General features: G+C 35.3%; 4 protein-coding genes across 6 annotated transcripts; 3 read left to right on the forward strand and 1 right to left on the reverse strand.

The window, feature by feature from the left end:
• Positions 1–961: 961 nt before the first annotated feature.
• Positions 962–5514, forward strand: LOC122402958 (tetraspanin-7-like). The gene is made up of 5 exons (XM_043406168.1): positions 962–1267; positions 1805–1993; positions 2265–2435; positions 2802–2933; positions 3139–5514. Exons 1-5 carry the CDS (start codon positions 1190–1192, stop codon positions 3292–3294), a joined length of 726 nt encoding a protein of 241 aa, XP_043262103.1. The 5' UTR covers positions 962–1189; the 3' UTR covers positions 3295–5514.
• A 581-nt stretch (positions 5515–6095) lies between these two features.
• LOC122402951 lies at positions 6096–7820 on the forward strand. Its single transcript, XM_043406158.1, has 4 exons — positions 6096–7180; positions 7249–7379; positions 7453–7641; positions 7705–7820. The coding sequence occupies exons 1-4, from the start codon at positions 6096–6098 to the stop codon at positions 7818–7820; spliced, it is 1521 nt and encodes a 506-aa protein (XP_043262093.1).
• Positions 7821–8161: 341 nt separating this feature from the next.
• Positions 8162–10272, forward strand: LOC122402940 (60S ribosomal protein L11). The gene is made up of 5 exons (XM_043406143.1): positions 8162–8288; positions 8724–8906; positions 8991–9140; positions 9205–9352; positions 10095–10272. Exons 1-5 carry the CDS (start codon positions 8283–8285, stop codon positions 10220–10222), a joined length of 615 nt encoding a protein of 204 aa, XP_043262078.1. The 5' UTR covers positions 8162–8282; the 3' UTR covers positions 10223–10272.
• Positions 10273–12720: 2448 nt separating this feature from the next.
• On the reverse strand, positions 12721–24992 carry LOC122402948. Of its 3 annotated transcripts, none has more exons than XM_043406154.1 (8): positions 24805–24992; positions 21523–22055; positions 17146–17424; positions 16516–17061; positions 16199–16435; positions 15982–16077; positions 15232–15333; positions 12721–13952 (listed from the first exon to the last, which is right to left on the reverse strand). In XM_043406154.1, the coding sequence occupies exons 2-8, from the start codon at positions 22012–22014 to the stop codon at positions 13743–13745; spliced, it is 1962 nt and encodes a 653-aa protein (XP_043262089.1). In that variant the 5' UTR covers positions 22015–22055; positions 24805–24992; the 3' UTR covers positions 12721–13742. The 3 variants fall into 3 exon arrangements, with proteins under 3 accessions (XP_043262089.1, XP_043262088.1, XP_043262090.1); XM_043406153.1 differs by having other exon boundaries at positions 21523–22053; positions 24554–24992; XM_043406155.1 differs by lacking the exon at positions 15232–15333 and having other exon boundaries at positions 12723–13952; positions 24554–24992.
• Positions 24993–25170: the final 178 nt, after the last annotated feature.

A 25170-nucleotide genomic window follows, 5' to 3' on the forward strand; every position in this document is an offset into this window, starting at 1 on the left:
GAATAACAATTTTTTGATTGAGGCTTCGTTGAGAAGTTATTAACGTTTGAAGTTGATCTGTGAACAGCTGCGCGCGCATGTCTCACTCGTAAGACTCGCAACTTCAAACGTTAATAACTTTTAAACGAAGCCTCAATTAAAAAATTACTATTCTTGATTTTCGTCTTATTTTGGGCTCCAGAATCCCCCATTAAAATTTTTCCCAGGGGTGACTGGACACCCGTTATATTCCGTCTAATGGAACACAATTGTTTTGTTATTTTACTTTCCATAATTGTTCATTGTGTACACTTTGTTTTTGACAATCGATAATAAACATAACAATAGCAGGATTAAGTTGACAAACGTACTTTGCACAGAGCATTAATACAGTTTTTCTATTTAATCTTTCAAGTTTGCTCCTCGATTAGACCAATTGATTTTATACAAAAATAAATTGTTTGAGGTTACGACAGCTGTACTGAAACGTGTAATTTAATAAACTTTGTGTGTTAAACTTAATGCTGTTTTTAGTATTTTGTTACATAATACTGACGTTATTAACCCCTTATTGTACAATGGCGACTCTGACTGGTTACAAGTTTGTGAGGTTAAGTTTTCACAATCATGAGTAGACTGCAAATTCATATTTTTTGTTAACAGAATTAATGAAATGGGAGCTTTGTAAAGTGTTGTATTTCTTATATTTTTCATAAACATCCACAGTTTAATCATAAGACTACATCGAGTCTCATACAATAAAAATCACCATATTTATACATTCACGAAATATTCATAAAACTATTCTTTTCCATTGTACATAAAAAATTAAAAATTAAATAGTATTTTTACTATTAACAATATAAACAGTATTTGCGAAGTATAGTGTTTAGGAGCAGTTGCAGCAACATCTGTAGCGAAATTGAATTTGTCAAGTGTTCGGTGACAGTTGCCCTATCGGAGGTAAATTTTTAGGATCGCGTTTTTTTTTATTAAAATAGGCTATCAACGGCACCAGGAAGTCCTAGAACGCGCATGCACCGACTGGTGGGGCAAGCCACGCACGCAAGCACGTAAGCTCGTGCAATCTCGCTGCAAATCGATCGTCCACTCGTTACAGGAGGCCACATAGTGCGTAGTATTTTCCGAAATATTTCGTCGATCCGTGGTTGACAGGTCCACAGAAGCCGCTGACTATCCAAGAAAAGAGATGAGCAAGCATTTGGAAGCGGTGGCCACGATGGCCTGCATGAAGACGCATCTGATGCTGTTCAACTTCGTATTCTGGGTAAGCTGGCTGTTTTGAATCCTGGCACGATCCACCCTCGACGCCGTAGGCCGAGGAAATCCTGAATCCTGGGACGAAAATACCCGTCCACCCAACTGTTGCACGATTCGTTATAGTCATGCTACTGTCAGTACCTCGAATTTTCATTTTATCACGATGGAGCAATATCTGTTAAGTTTCAAACAGCTGCAAGCGCAAGTTGTTACCTTTTCTCATTTTTTGTATACACCTTGAATATTTATTAACATTTCACAACTGTTCAACCTCGTTATAATTATTATAATTATATTACACTATAAGGTATGAAGGTACGACCCTTGTTGACCTTTTGAAAATAACCCATAAGGTAGTAAAAAAATACTTAATTGCAAGATACAACTAGTCTCAAAGTCCTCAAAATTACCTTATTACCAATTTTATCGAAAATACGCTTCTATTATTATTGTTGCATCGTACAATTTAAAGAAACAAAGAAAATTTTTTTTTTTAAATTCGATGCAAATATTATTGTGTAATCTGTAGAAATAATTTATTTAGGCGTCCGGTGTGTTGATGCTATGCATCGGGATTTGGGTGAGATTTCAACTTTGGGCCTACGTCGACATGAGCGTGGAAGATAACGGAGCGATCTCCTTGGCGTTAGTAAGTTTAGGCGCAATTATGACCTTGGCAGCAACGCTCGCTTGCTGTTGCACGGCTCGTGGCCATCCGGCTCTTTTGTACTTGGTAAGTCCAGTCGTTCGATATTTATTAATTTTTATAATCCACGCCTACATGCAACCAACTTGTCCCCGCGCAGAGGACAGATCCGCCATTTTCAATTAGCCGAGCAATCTGTCGAGTCGCGGTGAAAATTAAAATATAATTATTATTAGCATCGTAAATGCTAATAACTCGGCGATGCTGTCTCGAGAAAAATGAGTACAAACACGACCTGGTTCGAACTATTTTTGATTGCAGGTTATTTGAAAAAATATTGAAAAAATTCTGTTTACAGTATGGCGCGTTCTTAGCCGTCGTCGCGTTACTGGAGCTCGGGGTCGGCGCATCGATTTACGCTTATCGTACCAATTTGAACGAGAAATTCGATCAGGGTCTCAACGAGAGTATGTCTGTCTATGGGCAGGACGCTACGAAGACTTCTCACATCGATTCTGTGCAGACTGCGGTAAACTTTCAAACAGAATTATAATATTAAAATTCGTAATTTCTAATAAAAATTGTTAAAAATTTACTCGACTGAACTTTTCAAAGCTCTTCTATAAGAGATTGAATAAACATCTATTTTAATCTATTTGGTATAAATAAATACATGTAAAGAAAACCACTGTACTCGTATCGTCGCTTTCTTAAGTCTGAATCTGCCACTCACTGACAGAGATGGCGCGCCATCTGCCGGTCATCTCTGTAAGTGAGCGGCAGATTCAAACTTAAGAAAGCGACGATACGAGTATAGTGGTTTTCTTTGCATACATATTATGGTTTAAAACAGCAAAAGTAATATTTTTTTATTAAACCATTCATTGGTTCACAGTTGCATTGTTGCGGTAACAAAGGATACACCGATTGGCTCAACATGTACCATCCAAAACAGATTCCTCTATCTTGTTGCAAAGTAAAAACCGATGTCTGTGACGTCAACAACATGAGCGACATTTATATTCAGGTAAGTTATAAATTACTATTGTTACATATAGTCAGTTGGCCTCTGGGTCCTTAAAGTAGTTGCGTTACACGGATAAATAATTACTATTGTAACGGTAAATAAACGTGTTTCGAGCACATACGGTTCCTTTCCTTAACAACAACGATTTAAGAAACTTTTACAAACGTTTTATGTATTTCTACGCTCACGAAATTGTAATTTTCAGGGCTGCTACACCCGTGTTTTGGACTTAATAAATGGTAACATCGGTCTGGTCGCTGGAACAGCAATCGGTGTAGCTTTCTTCCCTCTCGTAGGTATATTCTTTGCGTGTTGCTTAGCCAGCAACATCAACAAAGCCAAGTACGAGCAAGTTGCTTAGAGTTTTCGCGTAATTCGCAAAAAGGTTAGCTGTACCAATAAGAGGAGTCTGCATTGCTCGTAAGAGTGGCATTAAACCGTTTCCAAACAACAATGTTCATTGTACGGTTGTCTCACGAAGGACAGGTCACCTGAATATCCTTGCAGAAAAAAGAACTGTTTATTTAAATCAAGTATCCGTGTTTTAATGGCAGAGTTCGACGGGGTAGAGAATTTTTGAGATAAAAGAGTACAGGTACATTTGTTCTAAAACTATAAGTTTCAGAGATATCCTGTTCCTAAAGTCTAATCTTGAAACTGCTATATTATATGCATGTAATCGTCTTTGTACACATTGTTTTAACTGTTAATTTTAGGACACATGTACCGTAATACTTTCACTCTCAGAACTCTGTCTTAAAAGTGGATATTTAAAACTAGAAAATCATTCAGAGAGATACAAACAACGCATCGATTATTTAAAGTAACAGAAATTCAAGGCGACCCGTAGCTAGTGGGACATTTTGTATGGTAACGACGATGTTCAAAGTTGCACGAACACGCAAGTACAAAAAACACAGAAACATTGAAACCGTTGTAAGGCTGTTCTGATAACGTCATTGCTTTCTTTCTTATGCTTGCGATCGCTGTACAAATATCAAAGCACAGCTACAAGTCTGCGAGTAACAAATATTCTTCCAAACCTTCTCAATATTTATCGTAATAATAAGACTGTACGCTTTCAATTATTAATTTTTAATCGATGACAAGTAATTATTTGAACCGACATTGGAATCGCATATTATCATTCGGATGTGCGAAAAGAAACTGTTCGAGAAATTTAAATTCCCTTTCATTGAATAGAAATCATTTCTGATATCTGACGATTATTTTTTTATTTTTATACGTGATATCTCACCGTTGTGTTCATATTTCTTAACGCGACAAAGTGTAGGATTTTGTTAACCGCGTATCGTAGACGCGACCGTATTTAAAAATTAAAAAAACGAAAGTTGTCTTTCCATTTATAGTGCAAATAGTTAGCTTCTGTGGTTATTAACTATATGGCAGACATCTTGTTTTTTCTCGATCTTACGACACAGATATATGTATACATAGATAAGTTACGAAAATATAATAAAATCCGTTCTTCGACTTGTTATGTAGATACTACAGAAACTAAGTTCCTAGAAATATATTTATATTTTTTATTAATAGGAACACCAGAGGATAACGATGACGAAATTTTACTTTATTGCGTCTTTGTAGTATTTTACGACGTAACCTTTCATAAATTTATTTCGTTAAAATGCTTGCTCATTATTTACTAACATGACGTAAGATATTCATATAAAATGTTTATATGAAAATCGTAATGATTGTTCTTTGCATAGTGTAAAAATCTCTAGATGTTTGTTCTAAATGTAAATGTTTAGATCGGGGCTGCGCAAATGGCGGACGAGTAGCCATTTAATAAATTCATTACAGTCATTCGCATATTTTATTTTTGTGGACGATTGTCCGATGTGCAGCCCCGGTCTATAATGTTTCTCCTCAAGGTACTTTCGCCTACTATATCGAGAAGCTAATCGCTAATCAAAAGAAATGTGTCTATTACATTCGTACATTTCGTGCTTACGAGCTGTTTTGAAGTAACGTTACTTTACGATTTATTAAAGAATTATTTACAACGTCTCATAGTACGCAGCAAATGTCGTAAACTGCGACTATATTTTTTCATAGATGCCTTATTCAAGTTCAATTAATTGAACACGTTGTACTGTGTTACATCACGTCTATATCATATTCAGATTCTGCGTATAAAATATTAAATCTTGGAAAATATATTTATTATATCGATATATAAATATTTAATAAAAATATATATATATATACACACACACACATACGCGTACACATATTATATTATATTTTATCGTGGAAGATACAGTTGCATATATTTTAATCTACAAAGAGTTATTATTTTAAGGGTGGCCCACAAACGTTTAATGGTACGGAATTCGAATCACTTACCTCATTGATGGTTACCATCATTAATTGTTGAAATTTAATTGATGTTTTACAATAAACTGTGTGATTATATGTATATGTATATGTATACATACATGCATATTTTACACGTGTTCCAAATATTTCAATAAAGATATATGAAACGATACATCTTGAGTTTTTATCTTTGTCCTTTCTTGAAATTTAAAATATGAATATGAACCGGGGGATTCTAACGTCTAAAAACTACTGGGATCACAGAATGGGAAAGGAGGTCGACGATGAATGCACTGCTTTCTTTCTGCAACGCTAGGTGGCGCCCCAATCGAATAGAAAGAGAGGGCAATAGGGGATTCGGCGGGAAATATGATTATCATTGACCTTCTTTTCTATTCTGTAATTCTGATACTTTTTAGTAGTTAGAATCCCCATTCATAAATGCTGTCAGATATTGCGAAATTTTTTTCAGGACATTTTAAACAAATATTGCTTCCAATAAGGAAGACAAGGGATTATAAAACTTACTATTTTAAAGATCAATTTTTGAGCAATTCAATAATGGTCCAATCCTGATTCGGTATATACTTCATCCTCCATTTAATTTAAGTACATGCTCTGTAATTTAATTGGTGAATAACTGTCAGACAGAGATAAGAAACAAACATGTACCAAATATCTTCCAAACTTAACTAAAAGACATAAAAATATGAAGAAGTGAGCTGTAAATTGAATTATGCCAGGCATTTAAAAATACAATCAATATAAAAATTAACAGAAACTTTTGGCTTTGATAAACTTGGTAAACAGAGAATCATGCCCATCGTGGACAGTGATGATTTACAAAGTGAAATAACAGACATCACAATTGTGAGTTCCAAAAGTCTTGAGAATATAATTCCAGACGTAAAGGCTTTAAAAAAATTGTGCATGGCTCGAACAAATATTTTAAATATCTTGCAGGGGCAGATAAACAGCGACGATAACATTTCAACTAATCGTAAAGTGAACAATTGGTTGGCTCAAACGTCTGGTTCTGTTACGCAGTTAATTTATAACAGAAAAAATTGCGAACCACAGGGGAGCAACGTTTCAAATTGTTACTGCTCTGAAAACGAAATAAATAAATTGAAAGACAAATTAAATCGTATTATAAATAGTTTGAGAAACAAGAGGTGTTATAAAGCGTACCTCGCAGTAATTGATGAGTTACTTGACTGGATATATAGTATCATATTGAATAATATACAAGTTACAAACAACAAACCCGATGTAATAGATTCGGTATTAGAACACAACGAATGTCTAGTACAGGGACAAACTCATGAAACGAGCAAGAAATCTGGTGTATATTGTCCATCAGACTACAGTATAGACACAGAATGCGAAGATGCTTACAACGATTTCATGCGAGAAAGAATGTTCAAAGAAGTGGATAAAACTATTAGTAGTTCCGACAGCGAGAATGAAATTTTTGATAGAGTTTCTGAAATATCGAATGAACAAATGCTACAACGAGAAGAATTGTTAACAGAACTTTCTAAACGCGATATAAACAGCAATTTTATGCATCGAATAACTATTGAAGATTCTAATGCAGCGGAAAGATCTGAAAAAATTAATGCTGCGAATCGAATTTCAAAACCAACTAATTCAGTACCTGCGTCTAATGATTTAAAACATTTCACACAAGAACCAACGGCAAATGTGATTGAGAATGGAAACAAGGATATTGAGGAATGGAGTAAGAAAACTGGAGAAACCTGTTCCGTGAAATTTAAAAATAAAAAAGGATCGATATCATCGAGTGTTAACAGAGAAACTAAATTGCTGTCCTGTTGGGTTCCAAAGGTAATATGGGACTCAAATTTGGAGTTAATTTTCGAAGGTAATTTAATAAAGTAAGTGTTAAAATGTACTTAACGTATCGATTTAATGCAATATGTATCACATAATTGTATTTATATAGAGAATCCGGTCATATTGTGCGTAGAAAATTTAAAACAGACCCTATACTTTCTCGAAAATCACCGAAATTGATCGAGACGATATATCACGAATTCTATACGCTTGTTGGCGAGTTAAGCGATACGAACGAAGGTTAGAAATTGAAACTTTACAGTAAAATGTTTTACGATTTCTGTAATTAATAAATACGTCATAATATTCATAGTGGTACCCAAAAAGTTAATACCAAAATGTCGTCGCGGATGTCCCTTAAGAATAAAAGAATTTTGTGAAAAATGGAAATCGCTGCAAAGTGATGAATGTACCAAACAGGAAGCAACTGATGTAGACGCGATAAGTATCGGTAGAAGTTTAAAAGGCAGGAGAATTATACCCCCATTAAAATATTGGACTGGTAAAAAATTAAAAGTTATTATTTTTTAAAGTGTAATCAGAAATCAAGAATTTCTTTTTCCAGGAGAACGCGTTTTTTCTAAAGGCAATAATACATTATACACTCCGAGTACTTCGCAAGTCCCTCTGGCGGCTATTTCAAATGATAACAGTAAAAAGAAAAGTAAAAAGAAACAATGAAACCTGAAAATAGGGAAAGCAATTTACGTGAATCAAAAGTGCCTACCACTAACACTTAAGCTGATATAATTTTTAATTTATTGCGTGTAATATATTATATAATACTATCAATGTAAAAGACCCAATTATTATTTTCTGACCAAAAACTGAATTCTAGCATCGATGAACAATATTTAGCGATACTTTTATGTCGTTTATAACATTTGGAACATTGTATATGTTGTTCCATGTTATTGTAGTACCAATTTTGTTTCCCTAAGCAAATATTGCAATGACAGTAATTACAAAATGTAAACTTAACGTAAATTGTTTGTACTGGCCACTATAATTTAAATATTAAATAAAAATAATTACCTAAATACGTTAAATTTATTTTATTTAGTTGGCAAGCCTAATGAGCGTTCAACATTTCCAATATTCGTCAATAGGGTGCATCTCGAGACACATTCTTTTCTTTTCATCATGGCGGTGAGTCTGCAGTCGTTGCGTTAAAAGCAGTTTTCTAATCCGTAAATATTAGCGACATCGTATGTGAAAAGAGAATTTCTTATAAATGACAAGATATCTATAATTACCGATTTAACATTAATAGAATTCGTTTTTTTTTTTAAACACATTAGCTTGTATAATTTTTAATATGACAGATGGGGTTATCGAATGGCGTGTGCATATAAGCATAACCTAAATAGACGTTCTGTTTTGTTTATACGGTTTATGAAATAATATCTTACGTATAAATTCTGGAACGAAAATATGTTGTGTATGTTCACTTTGTAATTTGCTGTTGCAAAACGAGTCACAGTTTCGAGTATTTTTGCTGTACATATTTTAATGTACATTGATAAAATCGTAACCTGCAAATATTAACGAACGAAACGTGCTGATAAGCCGATTTTGTTACAGGATCTACAGGAAACCCCCGACAACGAAAAAAAAATTGAAAAGAAGGTTGGAAAGGCCAAAAAGAAAGTGAGGAAAGAGCCGAAAGATGCATCCAAGAATGTAATGCGTGAAGTCCGCATTCGTAAACTTTGTTTGAACATTTGCGTGGGTGAATCGGGTGATAGACTCACTCGTGCTGCAAAGGTACGCTTTATAAATATTATTTGTTGTAAATTTCCGATTGCACTTATCATTACTGTCTCTCTATGTGTATTCAAATTGTTTTAGGTGTTAGAACAATTAACCGGGCAACAACCTGTCTTTTCTAAAGCGAGATACACCGTTCGTTCCTTTGGTATTCGTCGTAATGAAAAAATTGCAGTGCATTGTACAGTCAGAGGTGCTAAAGCGGAAGAAATTCTAGAACGTGGTTTAAAGGTAATTCTAAATATTTAAATCATAATTTTGTTCTCGCAAATCTAAAACTGTTCTTTTATCAAAGGTACGAGAATACGAATTGAGGAAAGAGAATTTCTCTGGTACCGGAAACTTCGGTTTCGGCATTCAAGAACACATTGACTTAGGAATTAAATACGATCCAAGCATTGGTATTTATGGTTTGGACTTTTACGTTGTACTTGGACGTCCAGGTTAGTTCAGTTTTATATTTTGTTTTTATTAAAATATAAGAGAGACGAACGTATGCACATTTATATGGTATCATAGATATTCCTGTGTTATGTTTTATCTATTGTTTTATGAAATATGTGCTAGAGAAAATGCTTCATATTTGCAACCCATGCCCACTTCTTATACTGGGTGTGTTACTCAATTGATGCTACATTGTATACTTTATTATACTCTAGTATATTGCAGTAGTGCTCACTTAAGTGTCCGCGCACGGGGCCGACTGCGGACGCTTAAGTGGCCACCACACTGCACTACGTATTGCAAATTTTCTAGCATACTACAGTAGTGCCCACTTAAGTGTCCGCGCGCGGGATCGACTGCGGACGCTTAAGTGGGCGCCACACTGCACTACGTATTGCAAATTTTCTAGCATACTACAGTAGTGCCCGCTTAAATGTCCGCGCGCGGGACCGACTGCGGACGCTTAAGTGGGCACCACTGCACTACGTATTGCAAATTTTCTAGCATACTACAGTAGTGCCCGCTTAAGTGTCCGCGCGCGGGACCGACTGCGGACGCTTAAGTGGGCACCACTGCACTACGTATTGCAAATTTTCTAGCATACTACAGTAGTGCCCACTTAAGTGTCCGCACGCGGGGTCGTCTGCGGACGCTTAAGTGGGCACTACTGTACTACGTATTGAAAATTTCAAAAAATTATTTTTATTCAAAATAAAAATCGCCCAACTTTTCTATGTGCAGGTTTTAACGTAGCCCACAGAAGAAGAAAAACTGGAAAAGTCGGTTTCCAACACAGGCTTACTAAAGAAGATGCTATGAAATGGTTCCAACAGAAGTATGATGGTATTATTATAGCCGGAAAGAAGTAATATACACATTTTGTATTTTACGATTGTTCCATAAAAAATCTAAAAACAAATTATTTACTGTTTAATAAAAATTATTCATACCACCTTACCTCATGTTACATATGCAAATGTAATCGTCTAGTTTATTATATAAATTCATATATTTAGAACATTCTAAATTTTTATAACTCTTGAGAAATTAATTCGACATTAATATGATAAATAAATTGACAATACGATAGAATTTGATGGATTTTATTTATATAATCACCAGAGCATAAAACAAAAAATAGTACCAATAAAATTCACGTTGCCGTCGAGAAGATATATAATTATTAGTACCACAAACTGAAAATTCATTGCACTGTTTGTAGTTTAATATTTAGCTTATTAATTATCACAACTGTTTCTTTATACAAAACATAGGGTTGCAGTAGTGTATAGTACAATAGATAAAAGTGCAAAAGGTCCTATTATCTGTTTCCTTAATAATGGAAACACGTGATTCTGTTTTACTTTCCATGTTTTACATATATATATATATATATATTTAAATTTTGCACGCAATACTGTGTATAAATAAATTAATATAGAAACTTAATCGTTATGTACCGGGTATGTTGATTCAGATATTAGGCCTAGTTTTCTACATTACAGAAGAGGAACTTTACAGTAATGGTTACACGTATATTTTACATTAAAGATTTTGGATTAGAGATGTGAACACTGTACTTTCTGAAAATAATATTTAATATTCGTTTAAATTACTCGTGATATGCATAAAATACGTCAAATTCAAATATCGTTTAACAAAACTAGTTTGCAAAAAGCGTTCATATTTCTATTACAGATACATCATAAATACACATTTAAAAGAATTCGCCATAGCGCTAGTTCTCATTTTATAATTTATTTTCGACAACTTTTTAATAAGATAAAGTTACTGGGACAATGAAATTATTTTTTGATACCCTTGATATCACTTTAAAAGTGTGACTCTAATGGAACCTCGAAGATGAACTATCGCTTACAGAAAGTTTAATATCTAACGTTTTTGAATAGCAACTCTGGACGAAGCAAAGCATAAAACGTTTCTCCCTTCCATCTTTGGTTTAACCTAATGATAAATATAGTGAATAATAACTTCAAGACACGTGAAGCAGAGTCGTAACAATTGTAATAAGAAATGTGCTCTTAAATCTTCCTTCCCTGACGTCCATAATTAGTTTCTGTATCGTACTTCCCCCATAACATTTATCTAACTTGACATAACAGGCGAATAAAAAGGCAAGATATTTCCGTCAGTCTCTAAATTGTTTCCTTATCTGGACGCCATATTACCAGACTGATATAATTTAATATTTATATATTTCATAATAGATAGACATGTATATTTAGATCAAAGAATTTTTTAACACATGATCAATGAAACAGACAATTTACACAACGAGTTATGTGTACTTACACACGTTCTGTTTCCTATCCTTTATCACAAGATTGGAATACATATTGTCGTTCCCATACAATGCAAATATAAACTTATGTATTTAGTCTTTTGCATTGAAATAATATAAATAATATTTATTCTATACTCTTTTATGTCCAGTTTTCAATATTTAATATATTAAACTTATAACATCAAGTATATTTCCGTACAAACTTTATCGTAATATATTATGTAGCGTACATATTATAATTAATAATATAATAGTATCAGGTGTTTGTATGTACACGTGTACATCTATACGTATATACATAATCTTTGATAATTTAAATACAAGTTCGTACTAACTTCTTTTATCTACACGATTCTTTAAATATGGTATATATTTGTTTGTCACCCTGTGTACACTTTAACTATATTAATCAATAACTTTCAATCTCAATGCAAAGGATTAAATTACATAATCCAATTTTTTCTTATACTTACATCGCTTTACTTTATTACCTGTCACGAAAACAATTATAACAGTTCAAAAATGTTGAAATTTAAAAAACTTAAAAAATTTCTATTGGAATTATGTGACTAGTACATATAGTCAAATACTCGTTTAAACAAACATTACAAGTGAAGTAAGAGAAATTGTTTTGTTTGCAAGGCGGGAAAATATTAGATCTGAAATTTTGAGAAAAAGTATTGTATTGTGTAAAATATCAAAATTTAAATTTAACCCTTTCAAAGTGGATATAGTGAAAGTTCCCAAAAAATTTGTGGAGACTGTAAAACCAAATATTGTTATTATCAGCAAAGAATCAACTTGAAATATAAATGGAAGTGGCTTTAATTTCGAAATACATGGGGTTCCCCTGGGGAAAAATTTTAATGGGAGATTCTGGAGGCCAAAATAAGACGAAAATCAAGAATAATAATTTTTCAATTAAGGCTTCGTTAAAAAGTTATTAACGCTTAAAGTTGAAGTGTGCAGCGCGCACGGTTCCCGTCTCACAGACGCAACTTTAAACATTAATAACTTCTTAACGAAGCCTCAATTAAAAAATTAGTATTCTTGATTTTCGTCTTATTTTGATCTCTAGAATCCATTGGCCCCATTAAAATTTTTCCCCAGGGGGAACACCCTGTATACTTTGGACGGACATTGTGTGGTGTTAAATCATAGTCAGTTGAAGCTATCAATCTATGTCTTCTTTTATATCACCTCTTTATTGTATATTAAAGTCACTGGTGCTTTTGGATCATAAATATGGAACCAGCTTCCTAACATGTACATAACAGCTTCAAAAATGAGAAAATTCCTGTAATTTCTGGTTTAAAGATTGATTCCAACAAAAATACCTACCAATTATAAGAAAAAAAATTGTTATTATTCAATTCAATAGCATTATTTGGCAGCAGATAATGTCAAAATTATTTTTTAATTTCTCATCAAAGGATTAAAACATTCTTTCAATATTTAGAAGAAAAATCAGAGTTTGAAAACTTGTTGCACCCCTAAAACTTGCTTTTTTACATCAACACAAAATAGTGATGTTTCTACAGAACGAAAGATAGCAAATTATTTCTACAAAACTTCAGATTTTTATTACTATTATGGTGTATTAGCATGCAATAAAAAAAAGAGTTAATTTTAGTTGGAACGAAAGAAAAGCTGTGGCATTATGGAAAAGTGGAAGACAAGCACGTTGACTGCTTATTGAAGAGTGTATAGAAACATTTTCACAAAGTTAAATCTTTGCTTATTATAGTTGTATACAAAATATAATGCATTTTGTAACCGAAAAACTATTTCCCTAATAAAAATACCGAACACATTGTACAAGTAAAAGACAGTATCGTTCAAGTGCCTGGAGTGTTAAAAATTTAAAATTATTTTATACAAAATTTGCATGCTTTCAATGGTTGGTCATCGGGTAAGTAAATAAATATGAATTTTTATATTGGTATAGAAGTTTTTTAAGTAGAATGTAATTAAGGTATAATTCCTACCTGACCATATATTTTTGTACCAACTAATAAGAGATTGTCTGAAACCACATGTCTATCTGGAATGAAATTTACTATTTAGAAGGCTGTAATAATGTATTACTTTCTTGCTGATCGATGTATTTTATCGATATTGTGTTTCTCAGCCTCTGTGAATCCCAGAATGCTCTCGATGGCATTCAGATGACCATGATGATTTTCCTTGTCGGTTAGGAAATAGTAGATCGCCGATTTTAGGAACTGCAAAGTGATCTCTGGATCAAGGGCACCTTGGTTACTTCTCGTCTCAACGATACGTCGATACATCGCCTGTTGGCCAAATTAAATTCGTTAATAAATTTACAAATAATAAATAATTCTTTCCTCATATCCCATGTGTTGCATTTTCAATTATCTACATTCCTCGGTAGTGAATTTTCGTGAACAATTAAATCCAGATGTAACATATTAAATAAAATGAATAACGAATTATTTTCTAACTACATCGGCAGATGTGAGAAAGTGAATTTCATAAATATATTTAGAGAAAGTGTTTGGTACTACCGTAAGCGTAATTTATTTTTTATGATCTTCTAGATTTAATACTAGTATAATGTTTATTATGTATATAAACGGTGCAAGCATGTAATGCTTAAGCACGTGCAAACTTACATCGACTAAAAGATAATAAGAGGCTGTTTCTTCCAAGTGTACTGGATAATCTCCCCGAATTTGACAATAATGCAGAATTATATGAACCAACTACATTTGTGCTTAATTGGCATGCGATCGCTGTGGCGAAGCATTTAACAATACATTCTTTTGCAAAAATGCTTTTACGGATACAATTAAAAATGGTAACACGTAGATCCAATTCCTGCTTCTATAGTCTTAAAATTTATTGCTCAATAGGTACATATTGTTGTCATTTTTAACAAATACAGTACTATACTGGCTAAGTTAATCAATTAAACTAATTTTTATTACTCGAAAACGTATAACTTTGTCATTTACTTAGAAAACTTACGCATAACACCAATTTTCAGAATAATAGTTAATAGCTTAGAGTTTTGATACGCAATGTACTATTTACACATTTATTTGATATTTATATTCATGCTTGAAAGACAGAATACACATAATATACAGTAGAATGAACATCTTGAATATCTGACTGACAAATTGAACAGTTTAAAAAAAAGAAAAGTTAGTTAAAACACATTAATAAAATTAAGGAAAATATTAAGAGTTAAAAGATGGGGGATCAACATTTACGTATATTATGACCACGTATAGCCTGCAGGATACGAAACAATAAAAAGAGGCCTAATTAAAGAATAAAGTTTGCTAACTCAACAGCTATGTATCCCTACTCGGGTACACGGAATAAACATTCTGCAGAACAAACAGTATTCCTGAGACGACAAAGACGCGCACACTGTCTTGCAAAAGAATTTGTATAATGCAGAAGTAGAGAAGGAGGAGAAAACAGAGGGAGGGGTATAAAAGTTGTTTTGTGCATCCTTTGTGTGGAACAAGTACAACGCAGATGTTTAAGAAACAAGTGGGTAAGAATTGCATCGCGTGACAGTTCAGCAGAAATACAGACCTTACGTGTGCCAAGGACCCAGAGAGAAACAGCCTCCTGAGCACTTAATAAAGTGTGGCTACGATCGGCTGAAATGTGAGGTTCAGGCGAGTAGCTTGTGTCCTGGAGTGTGAGCGGCGACCAAAAAAAGTGGCACATTATTAGTACAAGAGAATCGTGAGCTACGGAGCCGTACGAAAAGTGATGCACTGTTTTTCAAAATTTATCGTTTTATTTTTCAATTTCAGCCAATTTTTATCTCCATTGCGTGTAAAAATGTAAAAAAAAAATTGAAATTTCTCTTGGAAAAAAAAAAAGTATAAAAATTACGCCACACAGAAGGAAGGTAGGATTAATGTGTATAATTTACCAGTACTGTCGGAATCAGGGAGAGGAACGTCTAAAGAAAAGCTATATGATAGACAAACAATATCTACAGACAACATATAAAATGTCTTATTTTCTGACTTTTAAAACAGTATTCTCGAATTCTATAGATTTTTCTGTTTCGCTGCTGGTAAACGACTAGAAAGATTTTTTTTTAAATTAGTAATGCACTTTAATATCACTGGGTATAACAGATTTTAGTATATTATGTTAGAAATGTATTCCATGCTATTTTATATAGTCATAAAAATAAAGCTTAAATCGTAAAATGATGTCAAGCACAAAGAATCATATAATTCCGATTTTTAATGTGCAACGTGTGTAATATCGCTATTGTAATATCGACTTAAGATTTAAATGGGCCGATTCAAATGAAAACATTACCTTAATATTTTCTAATTCCGCTTGTGTGACTGTCAGTTGTTGAAGTAGCTCTGCAACGGTAACTTTTGGTGGCGTTTTATGTGCGTGTTCAAGTATCTGAAATCACATACAGGGAACCTAATTATTTACTACAGTTTGGAACTAGAAACTCAAGAAACACGGTGATTAAAATTTGAGCGGTTAAAATTTAATAATATATAGTAAAAATATATGTTACCTTGTCAGCTTGTTCTATGCGCGCTGCTTCTTGGCCTTTGGCATACATTTTCAGGTACATTTGTTTATTCCTCTCCTCTTGTTCGTGCAACAAAGTCTTTTGCTCAACTAGTTCCGCTTTCACAGCCTCTAATTCCACTTCTAACTCGTGAGCTCGAGTTTCCGCAGCGTCGACGCTTGGTCTAATTTCACAATAACGCGTATTCACTTCAGCCAATTGATTCAATAAACTCTCAATCTGAAATTCAAAACCAAAGCTGTGTTTCATTTCTGAACAATTACAAACTGTATCTTTATTTATCTTATAACGAAATATACCTTGTCATTGTGCTTTTCCTTGAGCTCTTGAAGCTCGTCGACGTGTCTGCGGTGCATTTCCTCGATCCTACTTTCGTAATGATTCACCAGTTTGCGTCTCTCCTCGTCCTTTTCCGGTGTTTCTTCGGCTGACGTGGTATATGTGTCGGAAGTGGTGTCCTCGGCAACTTTATCAGGCGTTGTGGCAATTGTAATGGTTTCTGGCTGTGCTTCTGGCAGATACACCGAGTCTTTCGAGTGGATAGACCCGTCTTCGAAATGACCCGAGTCCGCCAGAGAGGAAGGTAAATCGGAATGGACGCGTTTCTCCGGAGTATCTGGACTAGCGATTTTCTGTAATGTACCCTCGTCCGGTAAATCCTTGGTAGGGGATTCCGGCGAGAATGGATTATTTTCCCGTACGGTGAGAGCATCGCTGCTATCCGTTCTCTCATCTGGACTGTTCAGAGAAGCTTTATACAATCTTAACTCCACCACCTCTTTCGTCAACCGAAAGATTTCCTGATCCTTCTCCTCGATCTCTTTTCGTGCTTCTTTCAACAAAGCCTGAACAAAATAATTTCAGTGTTTAATTCTCTGTTCCTGGTCAGTGTGATAAACTAAATTGAAGTTTGTATGTTCAATTCGTACCTGAAACTTCCTAACTTGTCTAGCTGCTCTTTGGGTAGGCGTGAGGTACTGCTCATTGTCACCGTTATGGTTGGAACAGTGGACAACGTATTTTTTTGATTTACCGGACCATGTGGTACCGTTGAAGGCAAAGGTAGCATGCTCACAGGCGCTTGCGGTACTGCAGGCACTTCCGTAACTTTTTATACTTTCCGCATCGCTGTCGTCGGCAATTCCTGTGCTTGATCCTGCGGAGGCCGCGTGTCCAGATCGCGGCCTCGCCGGGGTCAATGAAAGGCTCTAAAACACGCAGAAATATTCTGTTAATAAAATAATTTAATAATAGGTACACGTTGGAGACTTAAAAGATACACCTTGTGTTAATCGTCAAACATGTACAAAAGATATTTATTAAATACATTGTTGGATGATCATCATGACCACACAAACACCAGTCACATCGCAAATGCTGCAGACTCATCCTCATTCAAACATCCTAATCACCTCCTGAACCTCGCCACCCTTTCTGAGTCACATTGCCTCTTGACCATCGTTCCTACTTCTACCTATCTCCAGGAATAGTATATAGAAGCTTGCAATACTGAAGAATCAGAAAGAATCTAGTACTTGGGCGACCTAATACAAGTTGTACGAGTTTCTTAAGAAACTAAAGTGTTGTCAGTTCTACTGGAATCCAACAACATCATTAAAGAACGCAGTTTATTATAAGAAAAAAGATGGGTTGAAAATATTAAATAATAATGAAACCTGTTTAATAATAAGCTAACCCAGACTTAACCCAGACCTAATCCAGACCTAACCCAAACCTGTTTAATAATAAGTACATGTTGGGGACTTAAAAGATGCATCTTGTGTTAATCGTCAAACATGTACAAAAGATATTTATTGAATACATTGTTGGATGACCATTACGACCATACAAACACCAGTCACATCGCAAACACTACGACTCATCCTCATTCAAACATCCTAATCACGGTTTCCAATCCTTATTTATCCTGAACCTCGCACCCTTCCTGAGTCGCACTGTCACTTGACCATCGTCCCTACCTTTATCTCCAACAATAGTATATAGAAGTACGAGTTTCTTAAGAAAATGAAGTGTTGTCAATTCTACTGGAATCCAACAACATCATTAACCCCTTAACGTTCATATTTTTTAGGTCAACCAACAATGATCTATTTTCTTTATTGGATTTGTTTCTAAAAATACGGTTTTTGTTAATTACAATGTTGTATCTAACATATAATTTGAAGGAAAACAACTATTATCATCCCTAAAACCGTTGGATTAAACAAATATTATTTTTCAAAGCAGTCAGACTCGAGCATGAACGTTAAGGGATTAAAGAACGCAGTTCACTATAAAAAAAAAAGATGGATTGAGAATATTAAATAATAATAAAACCTCTGTAATAATAAGTATATGTTGGGGTCTTAAAAGATACACTTTGTGTTAATCGTTAAATATACGATGTACAATAGATATTTACTAAATACATTGTTGGATGAAACAAACATCAATCACATCGCAAACACTATGGACTTATCCTCGTCCAAACATCCTAATTATGGTTTCTAATCCTTACATATTCTGAACCTCACACTCATCCTGAGTCACACTGCGCCTTGACCATCGTTCCTACCTCTATCTCCAGCAATAGTATGTAGAAGCTTGCAATATTGAAGAATCAGAAAGAGTCTAGTACTTGGGCGACCTAATACAAGTTGTACGAGTTTCTTAAGAAAATAAAGTGTTGTCAGTTCTATTGGAATCCAACAACATAATTTTACTGAATCTCGCACCCTTCATGAGTCACACTGCCCCTTAAACATCGTCCCTACCTCTACCTATCTCCAGCAATAGTACATAAAAGCTTGCAATACTGAAGAATCAGAAAGAGACCTAATACAAGATCTAGTAAAGTGTTATCAATTTTACTAGAATCCAGCAACATCATTAAAGAACGCTGTTCACTATAAGAAAAACGAAGGATTGGAAATACTAAATAATAACAAAACCTCTGTAATAATAAGTACACATTGGGGACTTACAAGATACACCTTCTGTTAATCGTCAAACAATATGTACTGTGGCGTTGCTCTGTTACAGGTAAAAATTCGGAGAAATTATCATAGGAAAAGGAAATTAGGGGAACTCATCAGTAAACCTTCCTAGCAGGCCCTGCCTTATACGACTGAAATATGGGGAAGTCCGGTCGAGCGCTAGTGAGAGGGCGCCCCTCTGGTGGCGAGCACGGGAAGCAACGTCACAGTACAACAGACATTTATTATAAACACAATTTTACATCACGAAAGAACGCTGTTCGCTATAAAAAAAAAGACGGATTGAAAATATTAAATAAAACCTGTCTTTTCCCCCATACAAAATGTTCAAATCATTAAATTTTATTTACTTGTATCAAACTTTTTATTAATTTTTTCACACTCGGGGTTGTTAGACATTTAGGGAACAATACGTGTTAGATAAATACTGATATGAGACCGTTAACTTTTCTATCAAATGGCAGAGGTTTTTTTTTCAATCGGTACGCTGGTCTTCTTCCTGTTTGAGCCGCCCAATTTACAAGGCTAATGCAAGTCCCTCGGGTGACCGATTTAAGCGAAACCTTGCACACTTGTACATCTAGTCATCCTGTTCACAAAAATCGACCATTATAGCGGCAAACTCTCAACACTTTTTCAGACATTTATTATCAAAGCTCTACTGTCACCTTAATTCTAACCTCAATCAATCGATGAAAATCGTGACGCGGAGGCTTTTAACATTCCGATTTTTTACTTTGACTTTGGATGAGAATTTACTGACCGATGAAATTATTACGGTCGTCTGTGTATTATCAATTATGATATAAACGGTATCAACGTAACGCGAGGCGTACGAAGAAGCCGTCGGCAACGAGAACGCGGATCAAAGAGCCTATATATAAAGATGTAATTGATACCCACGCGATAGGTTTCGTATTCCTCGTATATTTATTTAAACGTTCGCGGCGTAGCTTATAAATAGACGATATACGGTTTCAATTTTTCGTCGATTGTCCTTGCGTTAAGTAATTGTACGGATGCAAATGTGCAGAGATCCCCATCAGCTATTAAAATCAACACTCGTTGAGGGTCAACTGCGCGAGTTTCTGTCGCGTTGCAGATTCATGCGTCGAAAATTCTACAAAGTAGCATCGTTCCGGGGATGCTTTCGTAAAAGTGCACGGAATAATTCGGAATAATTCCAAATAATTCCACGATTATTTTTCGACGTATCCACGGCTCGGAATTAAATAATTTAAGTCACTGTTACGTTTATCGGGATTAAAGGCCAATTTCTGTTCCACTATCTGCCCGCGTCAACAAGTATTGACCATAATCGCTTTTTCACGGAATCTAGAAACGATCAGAGCGCCTCTTTGTTCCCTTATCTATCCCAGCGGTTCGAAGCATAATTAATTGTTTAAAATCTGCTGCGCCAAGCGTTGCCCCGTCTTTTCTTCGCGAAGGCACAGATAGCCATTGATGCAATTTTTTTTAAACTATGCGCTGCTTATTAGGACGAGAGAAAATGGAAAGTAGCTTGTCTGTGCTAGCAGCCTTTCAATTCGGAACAGCTTGTTTGACCATTTGCGTCTTAAAGTTGCACCGAAGAAAATGCACAAGGCCACCATTTTTTTCGCCATCGTTCAGATAATGCAAACATTAAGATAACAAAGTTTTAAAGTTTAAATTGGTCATTTATATTGTAAAACAAAACGAACGATACGCGATAATGGAAACAGATATTGATGTATAATGCTACTACGAATTTTGGAACTTTTTTGTGTTTTACATAAATAACGAAATATTAATAATTTAATATCGTCTTTAAGTTGAATTCTCGTTACCATTGTTGAAGGCTTATTTGCAAACACAATTGTTTAAGAAGATAGAAAATTTTACGCGTTCATCGTGTTTACATTGAAAATAAAGGGATATCTGTACACACAAAACAAACATTTCCAAGCAATGAAATTTCGTTCTTATCTCAATAGTAAACGTCTATCTTTATGACAAAGTTAATACGACAAATGATATCACCGACGGAACATTTACTTTCAGTTTAGCGTGACAACATTTTACGCAGATTAGATCCACAAGCCCGGCTGAGATTTCTGTACAATTATCGTTGCACCGTTAATCTCTGATAGGCGTACAGTTACGTTTGAAATGATCCGTAGGAACAGAGGTACGATAAGATACGATCCGCGATCTATATCAAACCGAGTGTAAAACGTAGTATCCGACACGGACGTAGTAAATCAGCGATTAGCATGGCGAACGATACAAAACAAGGTTTTATTAACGGATGTAAGTGTTGACACTCACGAGAGAACGTTGACGCGGTGATTCAGTTCCATTCTCCGTGATGACAGGGAAAATGTGATGGTCCAGATGATGGTGTTGCTGGTGTTGCAAAAAGTTCAAGCGCCGTTGATGGTGATGGTGTCTGGTCAGAGCCGCGGTGGCCGCGGTACTAGATAGTGGCGACGGTTGATTCGGCGAAACCCATTCACCGCGCATGCGCATGCTCGCCGAGCGACGCAGGCTTGTAGGCGAGGGTCGTGGTATTCGGGAGTCCCACGGAGAGGCTACCGAAGGTATCGAGGGTGATGGAACGGTACCCGTTGCAGTTCTGCTCGTGCTAACCACGCTGCTATCGGCATTGACCTTGATCGTGTTGTCGTCAATACATGTTGCTGGCGACGTAGGGGCCAATTCCGTCGCGGAAGCTTCGTTGGTATTGTTTACATGGGTCGAGGAGCCTGGATGCATCGATTGGAGAGAATGCAAGGACCTTTCGCTACCGTGACGAGCCATCCTGTTTTCGTTCGCAAGCTTATCTCATCGCTTTAGTCCCTCTGCACAACAAACGAACATTCCGTTTAGGTCTCGGACAGAACCAAGGACGGGATACGAAGTTCGATTCGACAAATTTCTATCCCCGAGACTCGCTTAACACTTTGATTGCCATTTACCATTATGATACTAGCAAAATTAATTCTCAAGTTAAGACGTTGAGAGAAATAAATTTGAATAGAATTTTTGAATTTTAACAAGGCTACGAAAATAAGTAGCGAAACAAATTTTAGGTTATGTAGCTTACAATGGTCTGTAATCAACACTTTACTTTTGCAGAATATTATACGGTTTCGATGTGGCAGTGAACGTGTTAAAAAAAATTTTTGGCTGCTCAGTCAACCCTGGGAAAAATTTTAATGAGGGATTCTGCAGGCCAAATTAAGACGAAAATCAAGAATAGTAATTTTTAAATTAAGGCTTCGTTTAATAGTTATTAACAATTAAATTCAAACATTTTAAATCGTGTTGAAAAAATTATTTTCGGTTGGGGGGTCAATTACAAGCATTTTTGGTCATTACACATAACCTCGAAATCCTATGCATTTTCTAGAGAAAAATTCGAGGTGTGAAATTTTTCGATGGAAAAAAAAAATTTCAAATCGATGTGAAAAAATTATTTTCGGTAGCGGGGGTCAATTACAATCATTTATGGTCATTACACATACACCCAAAATCCTACGCATTTTCGAGAAAAAAATTCCTTACCGAAATTCTAATTGGGTGGCTAAATTTTTCGACGAAAAAAAAAAATTTCAAATCGTTCTAAAAAAATTATTTCTAGGTTCTTGGGTCAATTACAATCATTTTTGGTGAATAGACATACACTCGAAATCTTACCCACTTTCTAGAGAAAAATTCGAGGTGTGAAATTTTTCGGCGGGAAAAAAAAATTTCGAATCGTTCTAAAAAAATTATTTCTAGGTTCTAGGGTCAATTACAACCATTTTTGGTGAATAGACATACTCCCGAAATTCTGCGCATTTTCGAGAAAAAAATTCAGTATTGGCAGAACTTTAAATGTTAATAACTTTTTAATAAAGCCTCCATCAACAAATTGGTATTCTTGATTTTCGTCTTATTTTGGCCTCTAGAATCCCCCACAGTAGTGCCCACTTAAGTGACCGTAACCGCGACTGGTCCCAAGCGTGGTCACTTAAGTGGGCACTACTGTGGGGGATTCTAGGGGACAAAATAAGACGAAAATCAAGAATAGCAATTTTTCAATTGAGGCTTCGTTTAAAAGTTATTAACGTTTAAAGTTAAAGTGTGCAGCGCGCACGGTTCCCGTCTCACAGACGCAACTATAAACTATTAAAATTTTTCCCACCTCTATATATATTAATTGCATGACAGCTGAAGTGTTCATGAATACACTAGATAGTATACTTTTTCAAATCATCAATATAGAAATGTTTTTATATTTTTAATCGAATAATTTCGTTTAAGAAATTACATCAAAATATACGTAATTTATTAAGTGAAACTCGTTCGAAACGCTCAACTTTTTCCACTACAACTGTAAATTATTTCAAGATTGTAACATCTCTTTCGTTAACGAATAAAATAAAATTTAAATTAAAAACAATCGTATTAAAGGAATAATTGAGAACTGAAAATGTGCCAAACTGTTTTTTGCAGAACACGTAGGGACTTTCTTCAAATGCAGTTGCGTGGAAGTTTGCACGCAAACATTTAATGGCAAAAACAGTAATAAAAATGCCATCGTGTTCGTTTTCGGTCATGTCTATCTTAATTCCCGCTTATCTCTCTAATATACACCTGATAACGTCGTATATGCGATCACGTATCAATAAGATTAACATAACCTCAATGAAAGGCAAAGTAACTTTTACAAGTGCTTTTACACGAGTGCACCAGCTGTTACGAAAGAAGAATGCGGAATTCTGACAGCAACAGCGCGATTGTTTTCAGTACCGCATATGCTCGATATTTTGCTTCGCATACGATATGAATTTATGTCAGTCGTGTCATTGTATTGCACTAGGTCGATGAATTGGAACAGTGAAAGGTCTATTTGAATGAAGTAATCGATCATTTGGTGTCCTATTTCAAGACATGCTGCGGTATTATGCAGCGTTCACATTATCCTGACAACGACAAAAGACATATCGTTTTCCATTTTTGCAACATTCTATATTTACCGACGATTAACTTGTAAACACTAGTAACATCTGGTTTTACGCATGTTTGATTCCTATCGCGCTTTAAATCTCTCGAATATTTCGCATCGGGAACGTTTCAAGCAAGGCAAAAGCATTTAATAATCGTGCTGTTGGCGAGTTTTTACAGATACGTGCTTTCGAAGTAAATTTAGATCGACACACGCATCGTTGATTAAATAAATTTCCATAAATGAAATCCACGCGACCCGACACAATACCGATTTCGCAAGACTCGTTATTATGTACTGTGTGAATGGGAAATAATTACCAATTAGAAAGTAGTAATTAACGCAACCACGGGACCGTGTCCTTACCTTCGAAACATAAATTTGAAATGGTAACAGTGTCCCCCCCCTTGTGCGAGTCTTCGAACGATTCTAACATTTATTACACACGCGTGTATTGTAACTATCACAGTCACGGGGCCTCGAAATGAAAATAAAACACGGAATAACCGCGGCCGTGGAAGATTCGGTTTCACTGTTAATTCGTGCCACGCGGGCTTATCGAGTGTAGAGATTGAACATAGCTACGAATACGAATACAGCGGTCAAAGATCTCTTACACAATGTAAATTGCAGGTATACGTTCATAGTGAGACTACTGTCCACGATTTATCGAAAGCATATTCGTTGGTACACGGCACTGTGCACTGATCACATCGCAGAACTTTTAATAGTTTATGTACAGTTATGAAAAACGTGGCCACTACGCGAACGTCAATCACCCACGATCCTGACGCGACTCGTGGAAACAAACACTGTTACGTTATAGCGGCAGAAAATCACGAGATGTCGTATCGCGCGTAGCGATCATTGACAACGTCGCTACATCAACTTGCTGGCGCCACCTCGCGGCAGTTTTCCCAAAATGGTATATAACCGACTGCGAATCGAATACCTGAACATTTCGATCGATTTGTTCGAACGAA

The sequence above is a fragment of the Colletes gigas genome, unplaced genomic scaffold (genome assembly GCF_013123115.1).
Source record: "Colletes gigas isolate AHSC1104 unplaced genomic scaffold, ASM1312311v1 Colletes_gigas_Sc00042, whole genome shotgun sequence".
Lineage (NCBI taxonomy): Eukaryota > Metazoa > Arthropoda > Insecta > Hymenoptera > Colletidae > Colletes > Colletes gigas.

Coding starts and splice junctions, on each gene's coding strand:
- LOC122402958 (XM_043406168.1), top strand. CDS start 1,190: ATGAGCAAGCATTTGGAAGCGGTGGCCACGATGGCCTGCATGAAGACG. Junction 1,994..2,264: donor ATCCGGCTCTTTTGTACTTG/GTAAGTCCAGTC, acceptor TTCTGTTTACAG/TATGGCGCGTTCTTAGCCGT. Junction 2,934..3,138: donor TGAGCGACATTTATATTCAG/GTAAGTTATAAA, acceptor TGTAATTTTCAG/GGCTGCTACACCCGTGTTTT.
- LOC122402951 (XM_043406158.1), top strand. CDS start 6,096: ATGCCCATCGTGGACAGTGATGATTTACAAAGTGAAATAACAGACATC. Junction 7,181..7,248: donor TTCGAAGGTAATTTAATAAA/GTAAGTGTTAAA, acceptor GTATTTATATAG/AGAATCCGGTCATATTGTGC. Junction 7,380..7,452: donor GTTAAGCGATACGAACGAAG/GTTAGAAATTGA, acceptor TAATATTCATAG/TGGTACCCAAAAAGTTAATA.
- LOC122402940 (XM_043406143.1), top strand. Junction 8,907..8,990: donor GACTCACTCGTGCTGCAAAG/GTACGCTTTATA, acceptor AAATTGTTTTAG/GTGTTAGAACAATTAACCGG. Junction 9,141..9,204: donor TTCTAGAACGTGGTTTAAAG/GTAATTCTAAAT, acceptor CTTTTATCAAAG/GTACGAGAATACGAATTGAG.
- LOC122402948 (XM_043406154.1), bottom strand. CDS start 22,014: ATGGCTCGTCACGGTAGCGAAAGGTCCTTGCATTCTCTCCAATCGATG. Junction 16,436..16,515: donor AGGAAAAGCACAATGACAAG/GTATATTTCGTT, acceptor TTTGAATTTCAG/ATTGAGAGTTTATTGAATCA. Junction 15,334..15,981: donor CGGAATTAGAAAATATTAAG/GTAATGTTTTCA, acceptor CTCACACTCCAG/GACACAAGCTACTCGCCTGA.